Source organism: Rhea americana, unplaced genomic scaffold (genome assembly GCF_003343005.1).
Source record: "Rhea americana isolate MKP2758 unplaced genomic scaffold, rheAme1 scaffold_3, whole genome shotgun sequence".
In the NCBI taxonomy this organism is placed as follows: Eukaryota; Metazoa; Chordata; class Aves; order Rheiformes; family Rheidae; genus Rhea; species Rhea americana.
The window spans coordinates 13,021,918-13,043,243 of NW_028186423.1; the positions used below are offsets into that span (position 1 = coordinate 13,021,918).

At 35.9% G+C, this 21,326-nt stretch overlaps 1 protein-coding gene across 2 annotated transcripts; it reads right to left on the bottom strand.

Moving 5' to 3' along the window:
• Window positions 1-220: 220 nt before the first annotated feature.
• FBXL3 (F-box and leucine rich repeat protein 3) lies at window positions 221-21,311 on the bottom strand. Of its 2 annotated transcripts, none has more exons than XM_085309531.1 (5): window positions 20,911-21,311; window positions 17,432-17,795; window positions 14,989-15,111; window positions 10,021-10,192; window positions 221-4,151 (listed from the first exon to the last, which is right to left on the bottom strand). In XM_085309531.1, exons 2-5 carry the CDS (start codon window positions 17,792-17,794, stop codon window positions 3,508-3,510), a joined length of 1,302 nt encoding a protein of 433 aa, XP_085165657.1. In that variant the 5' UTR covers window position 17,795; window positions 20,911-21,311; the 3' UTR covers window positions 221-3,507. The 2 variants fall into 2 exon arrangements, with proteins under 2 accessions (XP_085165657.1, XP_085165658.1); XM_085309532.1 differs by lacking the exon at window positions 20,911-21,311 and adding an exon at window positions 18,462-18,484.
• Window positions 21,312-21,326: the final 15 nt, after the last annotated feature.

Here is a 21,326-nt window from a genome sequence, read left to right on the forward strand (position 1 = left end):
GCTTGGGTTTCTTTCATGTGGGACCAAGGAACCTGAGGCATCAAAATAATTTTATTTCCCTCCCCCCCCCCCCAAAAAAGCCAGAGTATTTTAGGCTTCATTGCAAATACCAAGGCCTGAAACACACCTGCAGTGGCAGCTGGTTTTGAATCCAGCATGTTACAGCTGTATTGCTCAGCTCCCAGCCATCAAAAAAGATGGTGTCCATAAACTCACACTATCTAGAGCRATTATACAACTTTAATGCAGCTTTACACTATCCTTTATATGTGATTACAGAGGTAAAACCTTCACAATGGTTAAAGAACACGATCAAAGTAATGTATGTCCGTATGAAAGAAATAATCACTTTTCATAGCTGAGCTTGAACATAAATAACTTCACAGCACTCAGTACAAGTTAGTATCATCCTAGGTTTGTGTGTCTGTATAATGCARCAGCTTGTCTCACTTTTCCTACTTAATTTAGCATATTTTGCTTTAACACTAATACTGCAGATGCTACAAAGGGGGGGGGGGGTCACTTTGAAGAGAAACCAGTACAGCCTAACATGTTTTAGCTAGAAGTTAGAGAACAATGTATTTCTGGCAACAAAAAAAGACAAAAGGTAACCAGTTACTTGTCAGGGATCAGAAGCAGAAAGAAACATCACTTCTACAGCAACAGCCTAACACAAAATCTGTCAGTRTATTCAGCAATAAAGTAACACAGAACTTGATTCCTTCTTGCTGCCACTTGYGTATATAAGTTTGTGTTCCTCACCRGGTTTTGGAGGTAYGTATTACTTCTAGCCCCTCGCTTTAACTACTTGGCTCCAGAGACTTAAGGATCTGAACAGAAAGCTCACAACGGTGGCAGAGGTGACACGCGAACTGACTAGTCATTGTACTAGAAACAGTTTCTCTAGCGCTTAGACTGAGGTTAGGCAATTAGAATGCAGGCTTGCCTAGAAAGTATGTTTTATACTTGGATTATTTGAACCAAGAACAGCGCAACTGATCTGATGTGTAAGAACTGCAGCCCATCACTGGAGCAAACAGCTTCTTTCAAGACTGTGCGTGTGTTGTTCTTTCCTTTAGTGACGCCGTTTCCATTCTGCTAGTGATGCAATACTGTGCAGCATTTACACCAACACATAAGGACACGGATAACTCCAGCTTTCTGGGGCGCACACAACATAGGCAGGGGGTTTTGTACTTTGTGGTTTTTTTGTTTTTTAAAGTTTATGCAACAAAACTGCCAGAGTCCCTCTCAGAAAAAGGCCAGCCAGTTACCCTGCTCCAGTAACTCCCTGCTCGTTTCTGGCACAGATAAGCCTAACGCCTTCAACTACTGATATGGTCCCCACCTCGCGATCCATGAGGAGCAGAAGGCTGAACCTCAGAGACAGGCCTGGTAATTCCTGAGGCGACACATCAACAACTGAGGGAAGGCGGCTGCCTTGCCCTCCCTTTATTCCCACTCGCGCAGGAGTAAGCCGCAGACCAAGTACTGCTCACCTGGCCACCATCCAGACACCAGCAGTCCAGGTCCCATGAGATTTCAGCTGCATTACTAGATAGAATTACTCCAAACGATTAATCCAGTGAAAACATTCCCTCTTCCCCTGATTATTAGTGTTAATTCCATTTTTATCACTCAGACACTGGCAATTCCAAAAGTCAAAAATACAAGAATTTTTTCCTCTTTTTTTACTTTTACAGTCTAAATATACTGTTACCTTTTATACAAATAAAAGCAAATTATAGTATTACATTAATTTAACAAATTCTAATACAAAAACACATTTAATAAAATGAGATTTTTAAATCACAAAACTCTACAGAAACATACACTTCCTCTGTAAAGATATCCAGTCCACTGAGCAACGCTTGCTCAAAATATAGTTATGAACTTAAATATGCTCATAAGTGTATTACAATTGGCCTATACATTCAGATAAACATCTACTAAAATCAGAAGTAAAGAAAGCCTACTTATTACCAGGACTAGCTGCACAGCTCAAGTGAAAAGCAGCCAGCAGCACAGTTCAATTCAGCCCAGAACTGGGGAGGCTTTGCCTTGCTGATGGCTGATCACATCTTTCAAACACATTCAGCAGCCACATTAATATTTTAGTGTTACCAATCAATAATGCAAAAGAGAAAGTGTAATAAAGTAACCATTCGTGTTAAGAAATAAAGTCACAAGCCACATCCCGATCACAGGCAATACATTAGTCTGTAACTGGTGTAGGCAACACTTCCTTTAATAAATGGACTTGCCGATATTCAAAAAAAATTTTTGCATATTGCTCTACTTTACTGATTGCTTAATTCACGCAAGTTTACTGCTTTTAGGTTTTTAAATATTATGAAATRTTTGAACTAGCTTAATTAAACAGTATACAAAATGATCATCTATCAAACATTCACTTTATACATAAACATTTCTGAAACAGATTTACAGTATACAAGTAGTTTATACAGCTTAAGCAACTGTTACAAAGCCTTTTCTTAAGTTTTAAGCAATGAACAGGTCTAAGATTTTGTTAAAAGGATCTTGGTCATCATTCAAATTTTAACTTCCTATTCTCTCACTACACTCTGAACATCCAGGTTTGTCACATTTAACATTGCAGTGGTCATCTAATAAATCATGCACTGTTCTGACTAACCTTATGCTACAAAACTGGTTAATGTGCAAGAAAAGCTCATTAACTCCAATATGTTTTAAAATACAATGTATCTACATTTTTTCCCCAGAATGCTTTCGCTTCCTGAGCTAAACATAATACCTTAAAACAGGTTTAGGCAAGGATCTGAGACCCCATAAGCAAACTATATTAAAATGCATAGAAGAAAAAACAAAATTGTTATTAACTCCCATTACTMTTTGTTTGCACTCTAAATACATTTTTAGATGGATTTAATAATTTGTTGAATAAAGGTAGCAAATTTAATATTTTAATTATCTAAACTGTATTACTGTGTATTGCTCTTGCCTCTTTTGATTTTTATATAAGAGAAGGTGCATTTTCACAGCATACTAAATATGCCGTATAATCTTGATCCTGTCAGCTAGGTAACTGCATTTAGAAATGCTATAGTCTACAACAGAACCATACAATTTCATCTATTTTTAAGATCAAATCCAATTTGTGTTCAGTATTAGTATCTAAATCAAAGGGGGACAGCATATGGACAACTGATATCTTGCAGGTGCATTTCAATATTGTAATTAGTTTTTTATTTCTATACAAACTTGTGGTCACTGTCAATGAGAAAAGCAAATCTRAACAGAAAACATTTTGTCTGGATAAAAAAATGTTTTGGAGCTATTCACAAGTTCTATTTTTAAATCTGGGCTTCAGAAGTAATATCTAAATGAGAAATTAGTTTTCTATGAAACAATGCAGTGACTTACAATAAAAACTATAGTATTAAATACGCTTATATAATAAATTGCAATACTGTAAGCTTGGGTTTAAGGTGCTATTTCCGTCTGCTCTGAAATTTTTAAAGGAAATTACCATGTGGGCATCATGTCCGGGAACCATACTCTACCGAGATGCTTTGAAACTTCCCAGTGAATCTGCTCTAGGCTGTATTTCTGGTCAGGAATCAGAACTTCCTCCATAATAGAAAGCTGGGAGAGACGACCACCACACATCTTGACAAACTCAACAAAGGCACTGCAAGAGACTTCACACTCTCCTAGGCCAACGGCTGACAGATACTTGCAAYGTTCTGCAATACGAATCAGCTCCTCATCCAGTGGCCGTAATCCATTAGCGCATACAACCAGTTCAACTAACCGAGGACACGTCATCCCAACACGGCCAAGTACATCTTTGCTTACCGATCTTCCAAAGTAAAGGTGAGTGACAGGTATTTCATAGCGAAAGAATGGGTCAAACTCTTCCTCGTACAAGAAAAAGTACATTACTAAGTTTACTTTAGGAGAGTGCTTGATGAAAGCGTCCCAGCTGCTTTTTTGAATTGTGTGGAACTGAGTCTGTCCAGGATTTTCACTGACAACGTCAATACGCAAATGTTCTAATCTGACGTGTTTTTCAGAAGACAAAGCAAGCAGAAGCTCATCGCTCAGCAGATGGTAGTTCAGCGCCAACTCACGTAAACCGTGACACTGGTCAGCCACGCAAAGGATACCTGGGAAGAGGAAACATTTTAAAATGGGTTACACAAACACATAAACATWCTAAGAATTGAACAAGGAACAGTGTCACGTAAGAGTGAGTTTATTTATACATGTCAAAAGGGTGCAAAGATATTCGAACACATGATCAAGACATAATATCAAAACAAAATCATCCTGAACAATTCAAGTCTGCCTTACTCACATGAACATACTCCTGCGTAGTCTTTGTATTAACACAGTAAGACACACATACACCTTGTCATTATATTGCTATTTTGCTAGGGAAATGTGAAAAAGTTAACTCACCATATCGTACACTTTCCTGGGGAATTTAGTTATAACACAACAAATATATTGATAGCAGACTGACTGTTCTGCCTTGTCATAAAGTTCATGTACATACTCAATCACTTTTGGAAAAGGGGCTTACTCATAATAAAACTATTTCTATTGTCTGCTCTGGAAGAACTGCTGTCCATGTCAATGGCTGACAAAGTGGCCATGAATGAAATCCGACTGTCAGAGGAAAGCATACCTAAAATGAATGCTAGATTATAATGTAGGTCGGAAGGCACTGCTCTCAGTGTTCATTCCTTCTAGTGAAGTATAAATAATTAAACTTGGAAAAGCTACAGCAGAAGAGGGGAAACAAGGAAGAACACTAAAAACTGGGAGCACTAATTCATAGAAGAGTGATTTTCAGACTCTTTTTTCCTCTAGCACATCAATATCACCTGCTGCTTATGGAAGACAAAGACATTAACAAAAAGAATTCAAGATAGCTTGTGAAGTTTTCAGTCATTCTATTGACAGATACAAGCAACATTACTACACAGGGAACGGTTTTAGAACAGCATTCCTTTATATAGTCCTCTGCTTTTCATGTGACCCAGAAAACTGCATGTAATTCAGGGTAGGATCTTTCCATTAATAGAGAAGATGAGAACATAATATTTAATATCCAACAGCAAACCTGAGCTCAATACATTGTGGCTTTGAAACAATAGTTGCTATCTTTTAATATTTTTCTATTTTAAGAGGCAGTTAAGTTCAAAAATAAGTCTATACTGAGCTTAAAAATAGGCTGCTTAATTAAAAAAAATACTAAATTGAAAAACTGTGGTTTGAAATTTCCACTGAGTCAGAAAAAACACATTAAATGGAAACAGTTCTAACTATATCTAAACTATGTGTGTATATATATATAGATAGATAGATATAAGAATATGAAATGAATAATGAAATGAAAATACCATTTCAAATATATATATATATAGATAGATAGATATAAGAATATGAGATGAATAATGAAATGAAAATACCATTTCAAATATAAAAGGTTGTTAGACTGGGAAAAAAAAAAGAAGTAGAATTTAAGAGGACAAAATTTTAACCAAACTCTTGCTTTACCTATTTCTTGTAAAAACAGTTTAGATGTGGAAATACATTCACAAAACAAACAAACAAACAAAGTGAAAATATTGATTTTTTTTTTTTTAAGATCAGAGTACAGAAGTAGAACAGCTAGAGAATTCTGTGCCCCATAAACACATGCCAGAGATCTTTGTGCTCCATAAATCACAGGAGATAAAGTGATTCTTATAGCAATACTCCTATGAATGGCCACATACYCTGTACTATCACTACAGTTTCAGAACAAACAAAAAAAACCACTTGCTATCCTTTTTAGCATCCAAACTCACTTGTTACTCATCATGCAAATCCAAAGCTGGTACCTTTCAAAACAAACAAACAAAAAAACCCTTTAGGAAGGGTACATTTACAATAGTGACTAGTGCAATGCAAAGAGGGAAGGGCTGCCATTCAATATTTGCTGCGATCCATTATGGTTCTAGGACTGCACGTCCACATCCCGTACTGGCAACGGGAAGTGTTTCCATYGCAGTTCTTCGTGCAGCCTGCACGTGTAGACAGTTCACTGCTGGAGAGCCTGGCGTCCACGCTGCGAGTCGTGCACCCTACCGAGCACCCCTGCACAGAGTCTCAACACCGGACACGAGCAGGAGGTAAATTGCTCTGAGTGCCTACTACAGACTCTGCAGGTTTGCATCAAAAACCCCTCTCCTGTGTGCTACGCTGCTGATGCAGGCACACTCCACATCCACTTCGCTCCTCCACCCCCTTATCCAAAGAGAAGTGACCCTCTCACCCCCAAAGCAGACCCACAATCTTTACAGAAATACTTYCAGTTCCCTCTACTGCAGTAGCTAGTATTTCAGGTAATAAAAGACAACACATCAATGTGGATTTAAGAATAAGCACTACTTTGTTTTRCAAGGTGCTGTTGCAGTTTTAATATGAGTTAAAATTCAGACAGAAAACAGCAAGCAGCAGAAATTGCAGGTATTSTCACACAGATCAGAAATACATTACTGCCTTTGTATTCTCCACCCCAACCCAAACATGCCTTTTATCTTGCACAGTAACCTATGGATTATTCAGAACATCTTTTGGAAGCAATTCACAGTTTGACATCGGTCTTTTCTTTCATCCCTCAATAGAGGAGTCTCTCTTGCACTACTTGCATTATTCCTCTCTGCCCTTCACTAATAAAGGTCTTAAGTACTCATCTAGGATTGAGCATCTCCCTGGGACTTCTATTTGAAGGCTCGTTATAGCATTTTAAGTGTACCTAGAAGTAATTAGCTTGGCATAACTTGTGGCTCTTTTGGTTCAATTAAAGTTTTTTCCACAGTTTACAGCAGCCTAAATTAGAATATTGCCTCAAGAAAAAAAGAGAGGAAGGGGGAGAGGAGAGAGAAGGGAAAAAAAAAGAGTAAGTTAGTGCTCAAAGCTTCTCATTTTCCTTTGACAGTCTCACTTTCACAATCTGCTTGTTCTGAAGCCAACAAGCCTTTCTCCTTTGTTCCACTCTTTTCTCTGTCTCAAAGCACATCCAGACCTCCATTAAGCAATCAAATTATTCTGCCTTTTACTTATCACTCTCTGGTTTTGTTCTTAATGTATCTGATTTCATCCTATTTATCTCAAGTTTCAGGAAGGGCAACAGTATTTGCCTCCCTTGTTTCTCTAAGGGGCACTGCCATGTCTTCCCCTATGTACCTTCAATTTAAAACATGATAAAATATGCATTGAACAATGCATGTCAGTTAGGTGACTTTGTAAACTCACACCCTCACCCAGATTACCAAGTGTGTGATGTTGCACAAAATTTTCTAGAAAGGATTAGCCACAAACCAGTGAAGTCCGCTAGGGCTAACCTGATCAAGTCAGGATCCTTTGGATCCAAATCCAAAGGAACTATTCCCCTGACCCTGCTACAAACTGCTGCTGGAGCCTCCTCCTCTATACACATCACAGTTTCCTTGCYTCTCAGACACACAAGGATTCTCGCATTTTAAGTCAGAAAACACAGAATYGTAGAATCAGTAAGGTTGGAAGGAACCTCTGGAGATCATCTAGTCCAACCTCCCTGCTCAGCAGGGTCACCTAGAACACATTAAACAGGGTTGCATCTTGCTGCCTCCCATGGTTAAAGTCTCTAGAACATTTTATTTCGGATAACAAAGTATATTTACACAAGTCCTTTAGAATAATGAAGTGTAACACAGATGTTAAAACTTCAATATCATAACAGTATTAATTAGACAAAATAAATTTTAAGAAAATACYGTGTAACTGAAAGTTATAAAAATATATTAAATGAATATGTTTTAATTTTGTAAAATTAAGCACACAGAAGTTAGGAAAAGAGAGATTTGTACTATTGTACTTRCACAATATTACTGTAGCCTCAGAGCGTTTTCTACCTGACACAGGTAGTTGTTTCTTTAGGAAATGAATACAAAAGAACTCGGTATGTGGTCATGTAATTGAAGATCAAAAGCATACAGGGCTATCAGAACACAATATAGATATTTCTATGTGTTTCCTTACTAAATACAAGCTGTTCATTTTACAGCCTTAAAAAAGTTCTTTATGTAGTGATAATAAATACATCTGTAGCTAGTATCTCCTAGTTTTGCTTTATGTTTTCCTTTAATCTTAATTTTTCCACTTATTTTTAGAAAGTCAAGGGCAGAAACAAATATTACTACTTGATAAAACTCCTGATAATCTCCCAGTGATTCAGGGGAGATTGTGTGCGTTAYGTACAAGATCTTACTGCAGCTTCYTGTCTTTCTAAGTCAAGGAATGAGGGCGTAAGTGCCCTGCCTCATCCTGCTGGGGCAGCCTGCCCTGGCTGCAGTGTCTGATGGTTACTGATGCTGCTGTTCTTGTCAGAGCTCTTCCTGAAACCTGTTCTGGTGGTGGGAAACCTCACTGATTTGCTGAAGTGGATGAAAAAGGAAGGGTTAGAGAGAGGAAAGGCAGTGCTGGAGATAATATGAAGAGGGCTATAACAGCATGTGTGRGTCAGTTAAGGTCGAGAATGGTGGTTGTTCCTATTTACTAAGGCAAATAGGCACAGGTAATAGAAATCAGCATAGATTTCTATTTTAGAACTGTTGAAACTGTTTTCCAGTTGGCAGGTTTAAATGGCTTCAACCTCAGAAAGGGATGGGATCACTTGAGGAGGACTGAAAGGATCTAAGGACTGATTCCAAATACTTTCTTTCATTCTCTTTATTGATATTAACTGCCAAGATTTGTGCCAGTCAGTTGTTTGAAGTACACTAAACACTTTTTGTTTTCACCTAATTGTCTGGCACTCACTGGCTTGGTTAATAAGAAGTAACATGATCAATGCAGTTAATTTAAGCAAGGCCTTATCCATGATTATCAAGCTTTGAAAGAAATAACATTTCAATTAACATGCTGTTAAACACTCTGCTGGACAGATCTGCTGCCAAATGTATCTGTAGTCTCAGGATTTATTTGTTAAAAAAAAAAAAAAAAAAAAGACAAAAGCTCTCGTTTGAGAGCTACACCTGCAAACGTATCAAGTTTGTGTTTTGTTTGGCATCACTAAAACAAAATGATCTCCGCTACAGTATCTTTAGGATGCCTGCTGGTGAATTTCACATTATTATTACTTAGAACTGCAATATATTAGCATGAAGAAAACTATCCTAATTATAGTTGTTTCTATGTAAAATCAGAAAAGAAACTTAAAGCTACTAGCAGCTCATTTATGGTTCCTCTTCCATTCCTCAGTGAAAAACTGTGTGTATTGACAGGCTATATATAATCTGAGAAAACAATCTTAATGTTCTGCATTTTGTAAATCTTCTAGAAGTGGGAGTTCTATGAACTACAACAAACTGGATAAAGCTTTCGTTCTGATATGGGCTAGCTTCATTTTTGCTACAAACACAAGTTTATACAGTTAATGAAGTGTAACCGGTAATGACAGTTCTGCACAGCTCAGTCTCATCCCCTTTTGAGTGCTGCCTGCACTTGTTCTCCAGTGAAAGATTAAACTGTTTTCTTTCCGAACAACGAGTCCAACACCTTCATAATCCATGACATTCCAAAACTCAAACCACATATTATGAACTGCTGAAAAGGAACTCACATTCAAAAAATGCTTAATTACATTGGAATGCTTAAATTTTCATTGCAGAAGGAATGCACCTATCAAGTCAGTGCATACTCTTAACTTCCACAAGCAGTTATTTGTCCAAAATAACTATGCTCTCTGTTACTATTAGCCAAGTATTCATTCTGCAATACTGTTGGGGTAAAGTATGGGATGGACAGATAAGCAGTATCTTTCACTGCAACAGCTGCTGCATATACCAAGTTGCTATATTCAACATCATTCKATTCCCCCCATGCTCCCTACCCCCCAAGAGGCTTACTGTTTTTCAGAGAGCATTTAATGAATACACTTAAAAAAAAAAAAACACAACCAACCAACCAAACAAAAAACAGAACAAAGACACAGTAGCTTACCAGCTGGAGAAACATGAGGGCAACTGCTCATTTTTAACAGTTTGAGGGTATCACTGTTGTTAGCCACTAATACTTTGAGAGACGGATCATCTACTGGTGTATCATCAATCTTAAGTGAAGAGAGGGATTTGGAGTTTACAAACACCACTGTCAGTGCAGAAATAAAGTGAGACTGCAAAAAAAAAGTTTAATTAAAACAGTGGTATCTGAAATAAAAACCTCAATGATCTATACTTACAGAGTAATCCTGTTTTTTCTTTATTTATTCACAGTATTATTTTAATTTGATACTGAATACTTAAAAATGAATAATAGTATTAAAATATTCTGGAATAAAGAGAAAGTTTCATCATTTTTTGCCATCAACCTACATATTTGGCAAATCAGAATGTTTAACTTTGAACATAAACTGAAAGCCTCACCAGAACAATCCACTACACAAACCTGAAGTATGCTACTGGAAAGCCACAACCAAAGAGAAAACATAGTAGCCCTAACTTTAGAGATAATTTACAAATCATACTCTTTTAACAAGCATCATGTTCTTAAACGCRGCTCATGCTTAAGCAGCAGCATGTTCTTTAAGAAGCAACTCCTAAACCAGGAATTCCYGTGTAATGTGTTGCGCTGCATTGCTGAAATGCAAACTCAGTAAAGCGCGGCAAGCCAAATGTGTGATCAGTTTTAAGAGTTTTTTCAAYGCAGTAGCACAATCTGAACAGGTCCATGTTCTTGGCTACTTAGGAATGCAGTTTGCAGTAGAAAGAACAAGGCACGTGGATGACCCTGTGACCTCAAGGTAAGGTGTGCGGAGAGAAAACGAAAGGGAATGAATCCAGCATAAGTTTGTACACTCAGTAGAGAAAGACAAACAGCTGGATCTTGTCAGCTGGAGCAAAGGACTGAGTTTGCTCATGAAATTTAAGAATTAGCACTCCAGAGCTTCCTACTGGAGAAAACCTATGCTAATCCCTATATACTTCCAAACACAGAGATTAACAGAAAGAAGACTTCTGTAGACAACTACGACAAAAAAATTCATGTTAATATTTAAATTAATACCAACTTATTTTTCCTCTTATCTCCAAAATGTCAACTTTCTCAACCTAATATATTTCATAAATTTCAGTGTGCTTCTCAGAAGCACTAACTCTGGAGTTCCTTACTAGCTTTCTAGAAAAACCAGGTAGGAGAATCTATCCTACCTATGAACTTGTTTCCTAAGTGTCCTTTGTATTAAGCTTTCTTTTGTTGTTTTGGGTGATTAAGAAGTGAATGATACCTAAAACTAAATGATCCTTCAAGTTTTAAAGCACACGATACAGTSAAAATGAATGAGACCCAAACAGCACTGAAATCCACAATTAGGTTAAAAAATCTTGTGCACATCTGAAAATTAGAGAAGTGTATTTGCTCTAGAAATACTAAGCTCATTATAGGAATAGAAATATAGTTAGAGACTCACATTGAGCAGAGTCATGGAAAAATATATGGGAATAAAAGGTGAACTGCAAAATAACAGTCYGACCTAAGGCTGACTGCAAAGAGTTACCCAAAAAACCTCAGATTACTGATCAAGTAGGCTATAAAAATGGAAGACAAAATTATTTCCTCATATGTGTTACTTTGTATTTACTGACATTGAATTTTAACTGTGCAAAGTGATATGCTCTACATTAGTTGTTAGGGCTTGGAAAGAATTTGGGATTGTCAGTATTTCCCAAAGAACATCAATCAAATGGCAGCAGYAGTCAAATTTGCAAACAAAACGTTAGAAATTCTTGGGAAAGGAACAAAAAATAAAAACAAGGCATTCTACTATTGCAAAAATCTTAGTGCACAGGCACTAAGAATGAACTTCATGCTGGTAAGGTCAACCTCTTCCAAGAAGCTGATGGCAAAATGAGAAGAGGTATAACAAGTTGAATGAAAAGGCTTTTGTACAGGAAGGTGTATCGTTTAAAAAAAAAATGCCTGAAGTCAAGTGGTACAGGGTTGACCCCTTTTGAATGGATTYACCTTGACAGCTAACTGGAATGGAAAAGTGAATAGCTGCTCTTCACTGGTAAGTAGTACAACAATGGTCTGTTTCCTGATTCATGCTTTTTTTTCTAGCAGTAATTCAATGGTTAGCAATGCACATCTTCCCCCACCTCCCACTTCTATCTACAGGAACACATGACTAAGACTATTGGTTTCATTACCAAAGGTTGATATATGTAATATCAGCATTTAAATAGCAAATTTTAACATATAAACACATTTATGAGAACCTTAGAGCTATACTTCTAGGAACTGACAAAGATGATACTCAGACAAGGAAATTGATGATTAAATATTTAATGAACATAAGGTAACTCTTCATTAAATAGTCATAAATAAACAGAAYATTTCAATACATACAGAAATAAGAATTAGATAAAGTGTATCTATTTGGAATACCGATTACATGCTGAGTATCAGAACTTAAATTTTGGAACATTACTGTATTGATGTATTCTACTCAGCCTCATACCCAAGGCTATTCTACCCACTCTACTTTTCCTCTACCAAAACAGGTACCAGAACACGAACACACCAACCTCTTTACATATAATTTTCCTGATTAAATACTTTGATTTCAGTGAGGTTCCACTCTGAACCACATGCAGTGTAGAAACCTGAATACAGTTATATGACAGAAAGCTCAAAAACGTTATTTGCTCATTCATATGTACCATCTTTGCCAGTTTATGAAAATATTAATTGCTGCTCTAAATCTAATGGTATGTGATTTTTAGCAAAAAACAAAGTCAGTTAATGTAAATGAAAACAGAATGTTCAAATAAGAAGCATTAGCGATTTGGCTTTAGGCAGCACTTCCAAGTACTCTAATGATATACATTAGGTACTGAAGAAAAAGAAAGGTGCTCAGATAGTACTTCCAYTTTGGATTTGCAAATTTGTAAATACTGTCTTTACAGTCTAACTACAGAAAATGAAATTCCTTCTTCTAAGAAGGATGTTAAACAGCTAAAGAAAGTTAAACATGCTTGTAAAAACAGGTAACTTGAAACCATAGTTTGAAGAGCAACAATAAAAGCATTAATAAAAGCAAATAAAGCATGCAATATACCAAAAGGTAAAGGCTGGTGATCTAATGTCTTTTCAATATTGACAMACATGTAAGCAACAGTGTGATTCTAAAATTTCGGTATTAGAGTCCTTCAAGGATTCATGTAGAATGTACTTAGTGAAGTTAAGGCAACATAATGCTAAATGTGATTTACAAATAACATTTGCCAGACTTCACATTTGCATTATTTCTATAAACATTCTTCTGATTTCTAACAAATAGTTCAGACCTTCTATACAATCTGATCTTTTTGTGATTTCTTCTCMCCAATCCATTCATCTTTACCTGCTTCTCATCCGATGGAACTGTTACTAATCACTTCCCACAATAACATATTCTTGGTTTAATTTTATTCTTTTAGCTTTACTAGCGGTCTAAGGCAATTGAAAAAATCACTCCGGGCAATATCTGCAGATGACAGAATTTACTCAAGTGGTAAACATGAGAAGGGCAAATTTTGTGTCCTGAGTTAATTTAGGCTCATTTTGAATATATTTTACAAGGCCAACTGTGAATTTGTTATGAACAAGAAAGAGGGAAGACTATTTTAAGAGTTGAAACTGAGTAAGACCAGAACATGAATGACTAAAAACGATTATTCAGCAAGCTGAATAACCATAGCATACCCTTTCAGTGAAAAAATAAGTAAAACAGCAAAATTAAGAAATAATAAAATACACAACAGATAAATGGACAAATTATTTCTAACACATTAAGATTGTGGATTGTTTTCACTACATTCAGATTACTTGCATGTTCACCTCTGAAAGCATACTCGAAGAGTAAAACACCCTACAGAATCTAATTAAAATTCTATAAAGCCTCTTTGAAAATTAAGGATTAAAAATACATTCAAGGGAACACTATGACATAATTGTGAACACTGCCCAGGATAACAATTAATAATCCTTCAGCAGCTAACCTCGTTTAAATCCTGCCTACCCTGGAATCTTCCCTCTCTCCTTCCTGMAGCCCTGCTACCCTTGTTGCCTCATACTCTATTTCCTTCCCTGAGGTTATTCCCTCTTCCTTCTTGTCTGGTTGCTGTCATCAGCAATGACATCACTGAGACCAGGTTAATAGTTTAGCTGGATCTGGGGATTCACATACCCCGGGATTCRGCAGTCAGGCTGAAAAATATTCAGGATGGTCCTGCATGGAACTATCAGCCCAGGTACCATGACCACTCTCGCGCTACTCAGCAGTAGTGTATTTTTACCTCACTAGCAGGAATTCTTGTTTAGAAGCACAAGATTTATTGTCTTCTAGATRAGGGGCCTTTTAACAAATTCTAATGTTTGGTTAAATGGTGCTAAGTAAAACCTGACAGAATTTAAAAACACAGTGCACTTTACCTAAGAATATTATACTTGACTACACAACATGAAGTTATGAAAATTATGATCATACTTCTTTTCAGAAAGAGATTTCAATAATAATATAATCCCCACAGCAAGTCTATATGGATGAAATTCTACAAATTATGAGACCATAAAGCTATCTCACTTCCACAGAAATCCTCTCTCAAACATAGTCCACCCGTAGTCCCACATTACAAATAAACACACATAAATCTATAACCTCCTAACTTGCAACATATTCCTTAATATTCCTCAAGGGTCAATAGACAGAAGGAATATTCTGAAGAATAAGGTCAGGACSAAGGTCTCATATGGTAACTTTAGTTACCATCTTAGTACAACGCTTCAGTTCCTCTCTTTAATAGGGTCCAGTAATAAAGTCTTATTTGCCTAAAATTATAAATCTTACCATATAGCTTTTCTTAAAAGAAGAGTAATATTATATGAACCACTGCAATATTATTCTATAGGAAAATATACATATTAAAATACCTTTGGTAAATCCATGAAGCTTGGCCGGGCAGTTGAAATTAACCCAAGTGTTTTCAAAGAGCAATTCACAAGCTGTGATAAAATATCACAAGCTGCTTCTGCAGATTCCTTGCTACTGTCCACCTTAAAACAAAATGAATTGTTTCAGAAAATACTGTATCAAACACTGTTTTCATAAAGAATCCAAGTAGCTACATTTAAACATTATGTTTAACATTATGTTACCTTCTGAAATATGATAAAAAAATTACTGGAATTTTATCAATGTCCTACATGTAAATTCAGTAACATTAATTCTTTTCAGAAAAAATTACACAAAAAAATTGATAATCTACTATCAATTTACAGCACTCCTAAATACTTCTGTAAAATTTAGCACAGTGAGAGGCCAGCTAAGGAGTTTGTTCAAGGATAATCAATTCAGATCAAATAACAAACAAGTGAATATTCATTTGGCTCCCGAGCCTGCCCCATTTTCTCTATAACTTCTTCATCAAAATGTAAGAAACCTATAAAACCAYCACTATGTAAAGCAGCCTATTCTTTTTCTGTGCTTCAGCTTGTAACATGGAGCTGCTGGAGAGTTAAGTATAATCTCAATCTATCTGGCTGGGCCTTTATCATTAATACCATGGCAGATATACAATGGATACTCTGTAAAATCTACATTATTAGTCAGCTTGTTAAATAACTGAATCACTTAATGTGCCTCAAGTGGATTTTCCCCAACACTCAAATGTGCTTTCTAAATAATCTCTTGTATATAGTAGGTATGACAACTTTGTAAATTTACAGAACAGTAAAAAGCTTCATAACAAGATCAATTTTAAGTCTGCCACAGGCCGTGCTACCTTGCCAGCAACTGATCTGAAGTAAGCCTGTAGTYGAATCAACGTTCATTTTCCATTCAAACACAAGCTGAAAAGCTTTTATTTTCAACAATCCAATCTTACTTTGCCCAGTAAAATTCAAGTTTTCAGCAGTCATAGAATACTCAGTGTTRTATCTACATTCTTGTGATTATCCTTGCTACGCAGTTTTCTCCAGATTTAGTCTCTGTTCTGCAACGTGAAGGCATAATTTTAGGGATACATTCAAGAAATCACATGGGTAAAAGGCATCTGAAATCCTTCAAGAACAATTTGGTGCAAAACAATACCTAGTATTAGACACTGAAAAGTCCTTCCAATACAGCCAGAAGTTTTCTTTATTCAGATATTGGGGGGATGGGGTAGAAGAGACCCAAGCCTTGTGATAACCAGTTTATATCTTGTATCAGATCAAGCAGTAGCAATACATGTGAACAGGCAGATGTACCCCAACCACTCACACACAYGTTTTCTACAACACTGAAACTGCTAGATTTCGAAAACAGAAAACAYTACATGACTATCACAGAAGCATTTTCATGTCTAAATTTGTGAAAYAATCATGATTGTTTCACAGCATCCTTCCTGAACACAGAGAAATGTAGCTGTTAAAGGTTTTAATTTGTTGAAAGTCAGTCTATAATGCAACAAAGCCAATTTTGACCAAATAGTATTTCTCAGCCAAGCATAAGCAGTAGGTGCATCATGCTTTGCAAAACCTGTGCAGTTTTTTGTTTATAGTTTGACACTGCGGTAGTAAACTCCATATATAGACAATCCCATACCACTTAGTGCTAAAACTACTAGTTGATTAACTAGTACTACTAAACTTACTATTTGTGCATTAGATGTTTTCTGACCATGAGTATTGTAACCAACGCCCTAGAGAATGTGCAATAAGGTAATCCCTAGTTTATGAATCCTGATTAAACTTAAGTCTAAGAAAAGTATTCAAATGTTTAGTAGTATCAAAACTGAAATATTTATCAAARCTGAAATATTTCTGACCGCTTGTTGAAGTAAAATTCTAAGCAGCTATGATGCTTAAAGAAGAGGAGGGGAGGAAGAAAGGAATTAAGGCAATGAAAAAGTATTTCCAAAACAGTTACTCTAAGTTTGGGTCCTAAGAATATATATATAATAAATTAATTGGAAGATAACTTCCATGCATATATATCCATTTAGAGAACTAATTTCTTCAAGATATTGTGTCTGAAAACCAGGCCTACCGGAGAGAATTGCTATATTCCTTTTTAAATAACTAGCAATCCTAATCATGAAGATCAAGTCATAAACTTCTTCCAAAATTTAGTGACACATTCTTTAGTTTACAGTATGTTAAAATTTTTTGATCACAGCTGTCAATTACCACTAACCATCATCAGTACTTCAATTACTCATTTTAATTAAACCATACTTCCCATGCTTTCATATTTATGTAGAAAAAACATAAAAACTATCTCAAGAGTATCAAAGACATTCCCTGGAATCTTTCCTAGTAACATGGGAAAAAGAAAAGAAAATGCTTCTTAGAAAGYTATCTTAAAAAAAGGGAGCCTATAAAAATACACTACCTTGAAGCTTACATACTGAAGATGATTGGAATGCCTTTTAATTATTTGCTTGATTAGTTCAGGATGGGTAGCTCTCAAGTAAGACGTAGCTGGCTGATTCAGTTCAAACTCAAAACATCTCCAGAGATCAGGCATATGAAACACTTGGTTCCAGCTCCGACAGACCTGCGATGCATGAGCACGATCCAGGAGGGGCAGGTACTGAAATACCTGCAGGATAATGTCTTGAAGCAGGTTAGCCCAATCGGGACTCTGTGCAACTACACTCTTCTYATCTGTAATCTTGTGTCTCTTGGATTCTTTCTCAGCTGTCTCTTCAGATGAACTGTTGTTAGCCTCATTAATTTTCCTTCCTCGTTTCATTCTGTAAAAATAACAACAATTAAAAAAAATCTGTATTTTGTATATGTAAAAGAGCTCAGAAGAGTAATAACTGTATTGGATAACTGTTCAGGTAAAGATGTATGTTTTCTGTAACTATATTTTTGCAGTTTTTTTCTACATAAAGGAAAAAAAGACAAGTACGAAACAGTATCCTAAAAATCAGATTACTATCTAAATGTRTCTCTTTAATATTAGTTCTCTAATGATTAACACTGCACACTCCCACTTTTTTGTATTTGAGATTACTTTCTATTTGAGTGTACTGTTTGTGGATTATTATTTTACTTCCCTGCTGTTGCAAAAATATTCTTGTTAACAACTCTGTGTACATGTACATTACCATCTATATTACTCCTCTAGGCCTATTTACCAGAAACAACAAAATTTAAAACTTAGGCAGGCAAGAAAGTATMCAATAGATGTACGCATGTTTGCAAGTATTACATCTGCCCAGTTCATTTTTACTCCTAGACATCAAGAACATTATATTTATMGGGAAAAAATATGTCAAAATACATCTATTTTAGAAGAGTATCCTTTAAAATATACTTCATCAATAACATTTGCATGTTTTTGGTTTTTCAATCAATTAATTAGTAGTTAGGAACTGTGAAAGATTTCTGGTAACAATCCAGAAGATTCAAACCTAGAAAAAGGATTACAGAAGAGACCACAAGTTTTCTTCAAAATCATATTAAATTCAGCAAGTTTGAGGCAAACGATATCTCATTCTCAGTAGTATGTACATCTTTCACAGTGATCTCGTTAGTATCAGTTTTATGTTACTGTGCATATKAAGTAAGAGAAAAAACTCACTGAGTTAATTTAACAATTTAGCAACAAATTTTGATCAAAGTGTGTTCTTTTGTACAAACCAGATTAAAATTGAACTTACATCCAGTAATCTGAATGAGTACATTCTAAGACCTCTAACTAAACTACAACACATTCAGTTCTGGCTTCCAAAAAGCTAAGAGAGTCCATACACATTGAAGTCATTCTAGTTTAATGTTCAAGTACAACTACATGTACATTACATAGCCAGTTCATGTGGAAACTGGCCAACTCTTTCCCATGCTATGTACTGCAGGCAAGTAAAAGACTAGAAGTCCTTTTAAAAAAAACTGTGTAAAATTTTAGATATACAAATGAAAAAAATTACACTGCTTATCATCAATGTATCATAGCTTATATTCCCAAAGTCCTGCATCTCCTTACTTATCTTTGAAGCATCCTTCTTCAGTCCCACCTATTACTTTCAACTCACAATGATAACAATTAAGCTACCAGTTAACGTCTGAATTTATTTATAGAATGATGTAATCAAACCTGAACATACTGTCATGAAAGACTGAACAAGATTATTTTATTGATTCTTTCAAYATTACTTTTTAACCCCACTAGCACTGGTAGCAATCATAAGATGAAAACATTATTGAGCAAAAATATCTGTCTACCTACTTCCTCAGAACTATCTACCGTGATTCACCACTCATGATTATAAGCCTGTGCAAAACATTATTCCAGTGCTGTAAAAAGCTTTCCACATTAGAGTTTTGTTGCTGAGATGTTAATTTCATTCATACAGGAGGAAAGCAAGAAAATACAGTGACTTATATTTATCTGCAACTACGGAAAAGACAAACTGGATTTTGCAACTACGGAGACAGAGTAATTAATACTGAAACAGGACCTACATCAGCAAATCCATGGCAGACCTGTCATGTTTGTGTTTAAGATAACTGCTAAGCACAGTCCAAGAATGTTACTTGTAATAAGCTAGTTTAAACTGAAATATTTCTTTAAACCRCAGGTTATTAAATAAATAATCCAAACAACTAAGTTTTAATGTGCAACAACCATATGCAAGTTATCTACTTGTCAAATTTGGGATAGCATATTAGAGGTTTTTATGTCTTTCTAAATCCATTTCTCGTTATTCTGTTAAAAGTAATACAAGGCAAAAGTTAGGCTTGGCTTTCCCGGTCTTCCCTTATAAAGATTCTGCCTCATCTTTTGCTTCCGAGTTAATTCAGTGATGTACAAAATTTCTAGTCAGGCAGGCTACTTGTATCACAGCATTAGAGGTTCAGGGTCTGAAATTTCTATCAACAATAGAGGCTGTTGTGCACGTTGAGTACAGTTCATATAGCATATTTACAGTAACTGGTCTGTTCAAAGACACAAGCAGTAGGTCTAGAACATTTCTAAAAGACAAACAGGAGCAAGCTGCCACTGACAGACTACATGAATTTTTCAGCTGGAAAGGCCCTTAGAGACATGGCTGATAGAAGTGGACTAAGAACCAGCCTACAAGCTGGACCTCTGAGCTCACAGACCAGGTACAACGAATGCTAATGGATTATATATTGTTTATAGATCTGACCCCACTCTTGAAATCTTAGGGTACCATTTTAAGTTTTTAATAGACAGTTGGTAAAGGAAACAATCAATATGGCCATCACTGAGGAAGAATTTCAGGTCACAATTTTCCAAGAAAATAAAAGGCCATGAGTTCTACATGGTGCACAACTAAGAAGTAGGAGATACAAAAAGATGAGACATTTCCAGACAACATTTTTGTTACTGATCCCTCTAGATGTTGATGTCTTTCAAAAGAAAGAGTAATCATAGTTTTTCAAAAACATCTCCCTATAGARTAAGTTATATATAAAAATAATATTTTAAAAAAACCTATGTACAGGAGTAAAAAACAACTTCAAGTATTGGATGACCACTGTGTATTTTTCTTCTCTTTGCATTTAAAGATTTGAAATAGCTTTTTAAAAATATAATTGGTTTCAACCTCATAAAAACAGTAAAACAAATGTAAAATTAGAAGAATGCATATTTGCCTACAGAACTTTGCAGAGCCATCTAAAATAATTTATAGAAACTTGAGGCTACTTAAGAGAGTAAAATTTTCTGCAAATTTAATATAACAGACAAATATAAAACAAGTTAGCTTTGGTTTATGTATCTGATGGTCCAAAGAGCTAACCAGCTGAAATTCAAGGCCAGTAGAAATTACTTTTCAGTGAGGAAAACACAGACGCAAGATTTCATGCAAGCATGTTACCGTATAGGTGCAATACCTTGACACTTTTTTACAGAACTTGATCCATCAATCTTGCTTTTAACTTTCTGGTATTCTCAGGACACACATCTCACTGAACAGTTTTTCCCAAGTCACTCCTATAATCAACTTTGCTTTAAAAATTAAGATCTTGACAGAAGGAAAAAAAAAAAGGGAAACAAAGATGTGTAACAGATACCTGACTCATTATGATCTTCCAAATAAGTTTCTAGACCTATTATAAAAACTTGTCTCTGCACTCAGCTTTCCAAACCCCACATCTGGGCACAACCCATGCTTGCCTACAACAGCCGCGTCCAAACATATTAACACATTCACAGAGTTCAGCCAGTAACTCGGGGGAGGAGCAAAGTGCACGCTGAACACCGTTTTTAACGCTGAGTAAGGCGCAGGCAGCACACAAGGCCAGCTTTT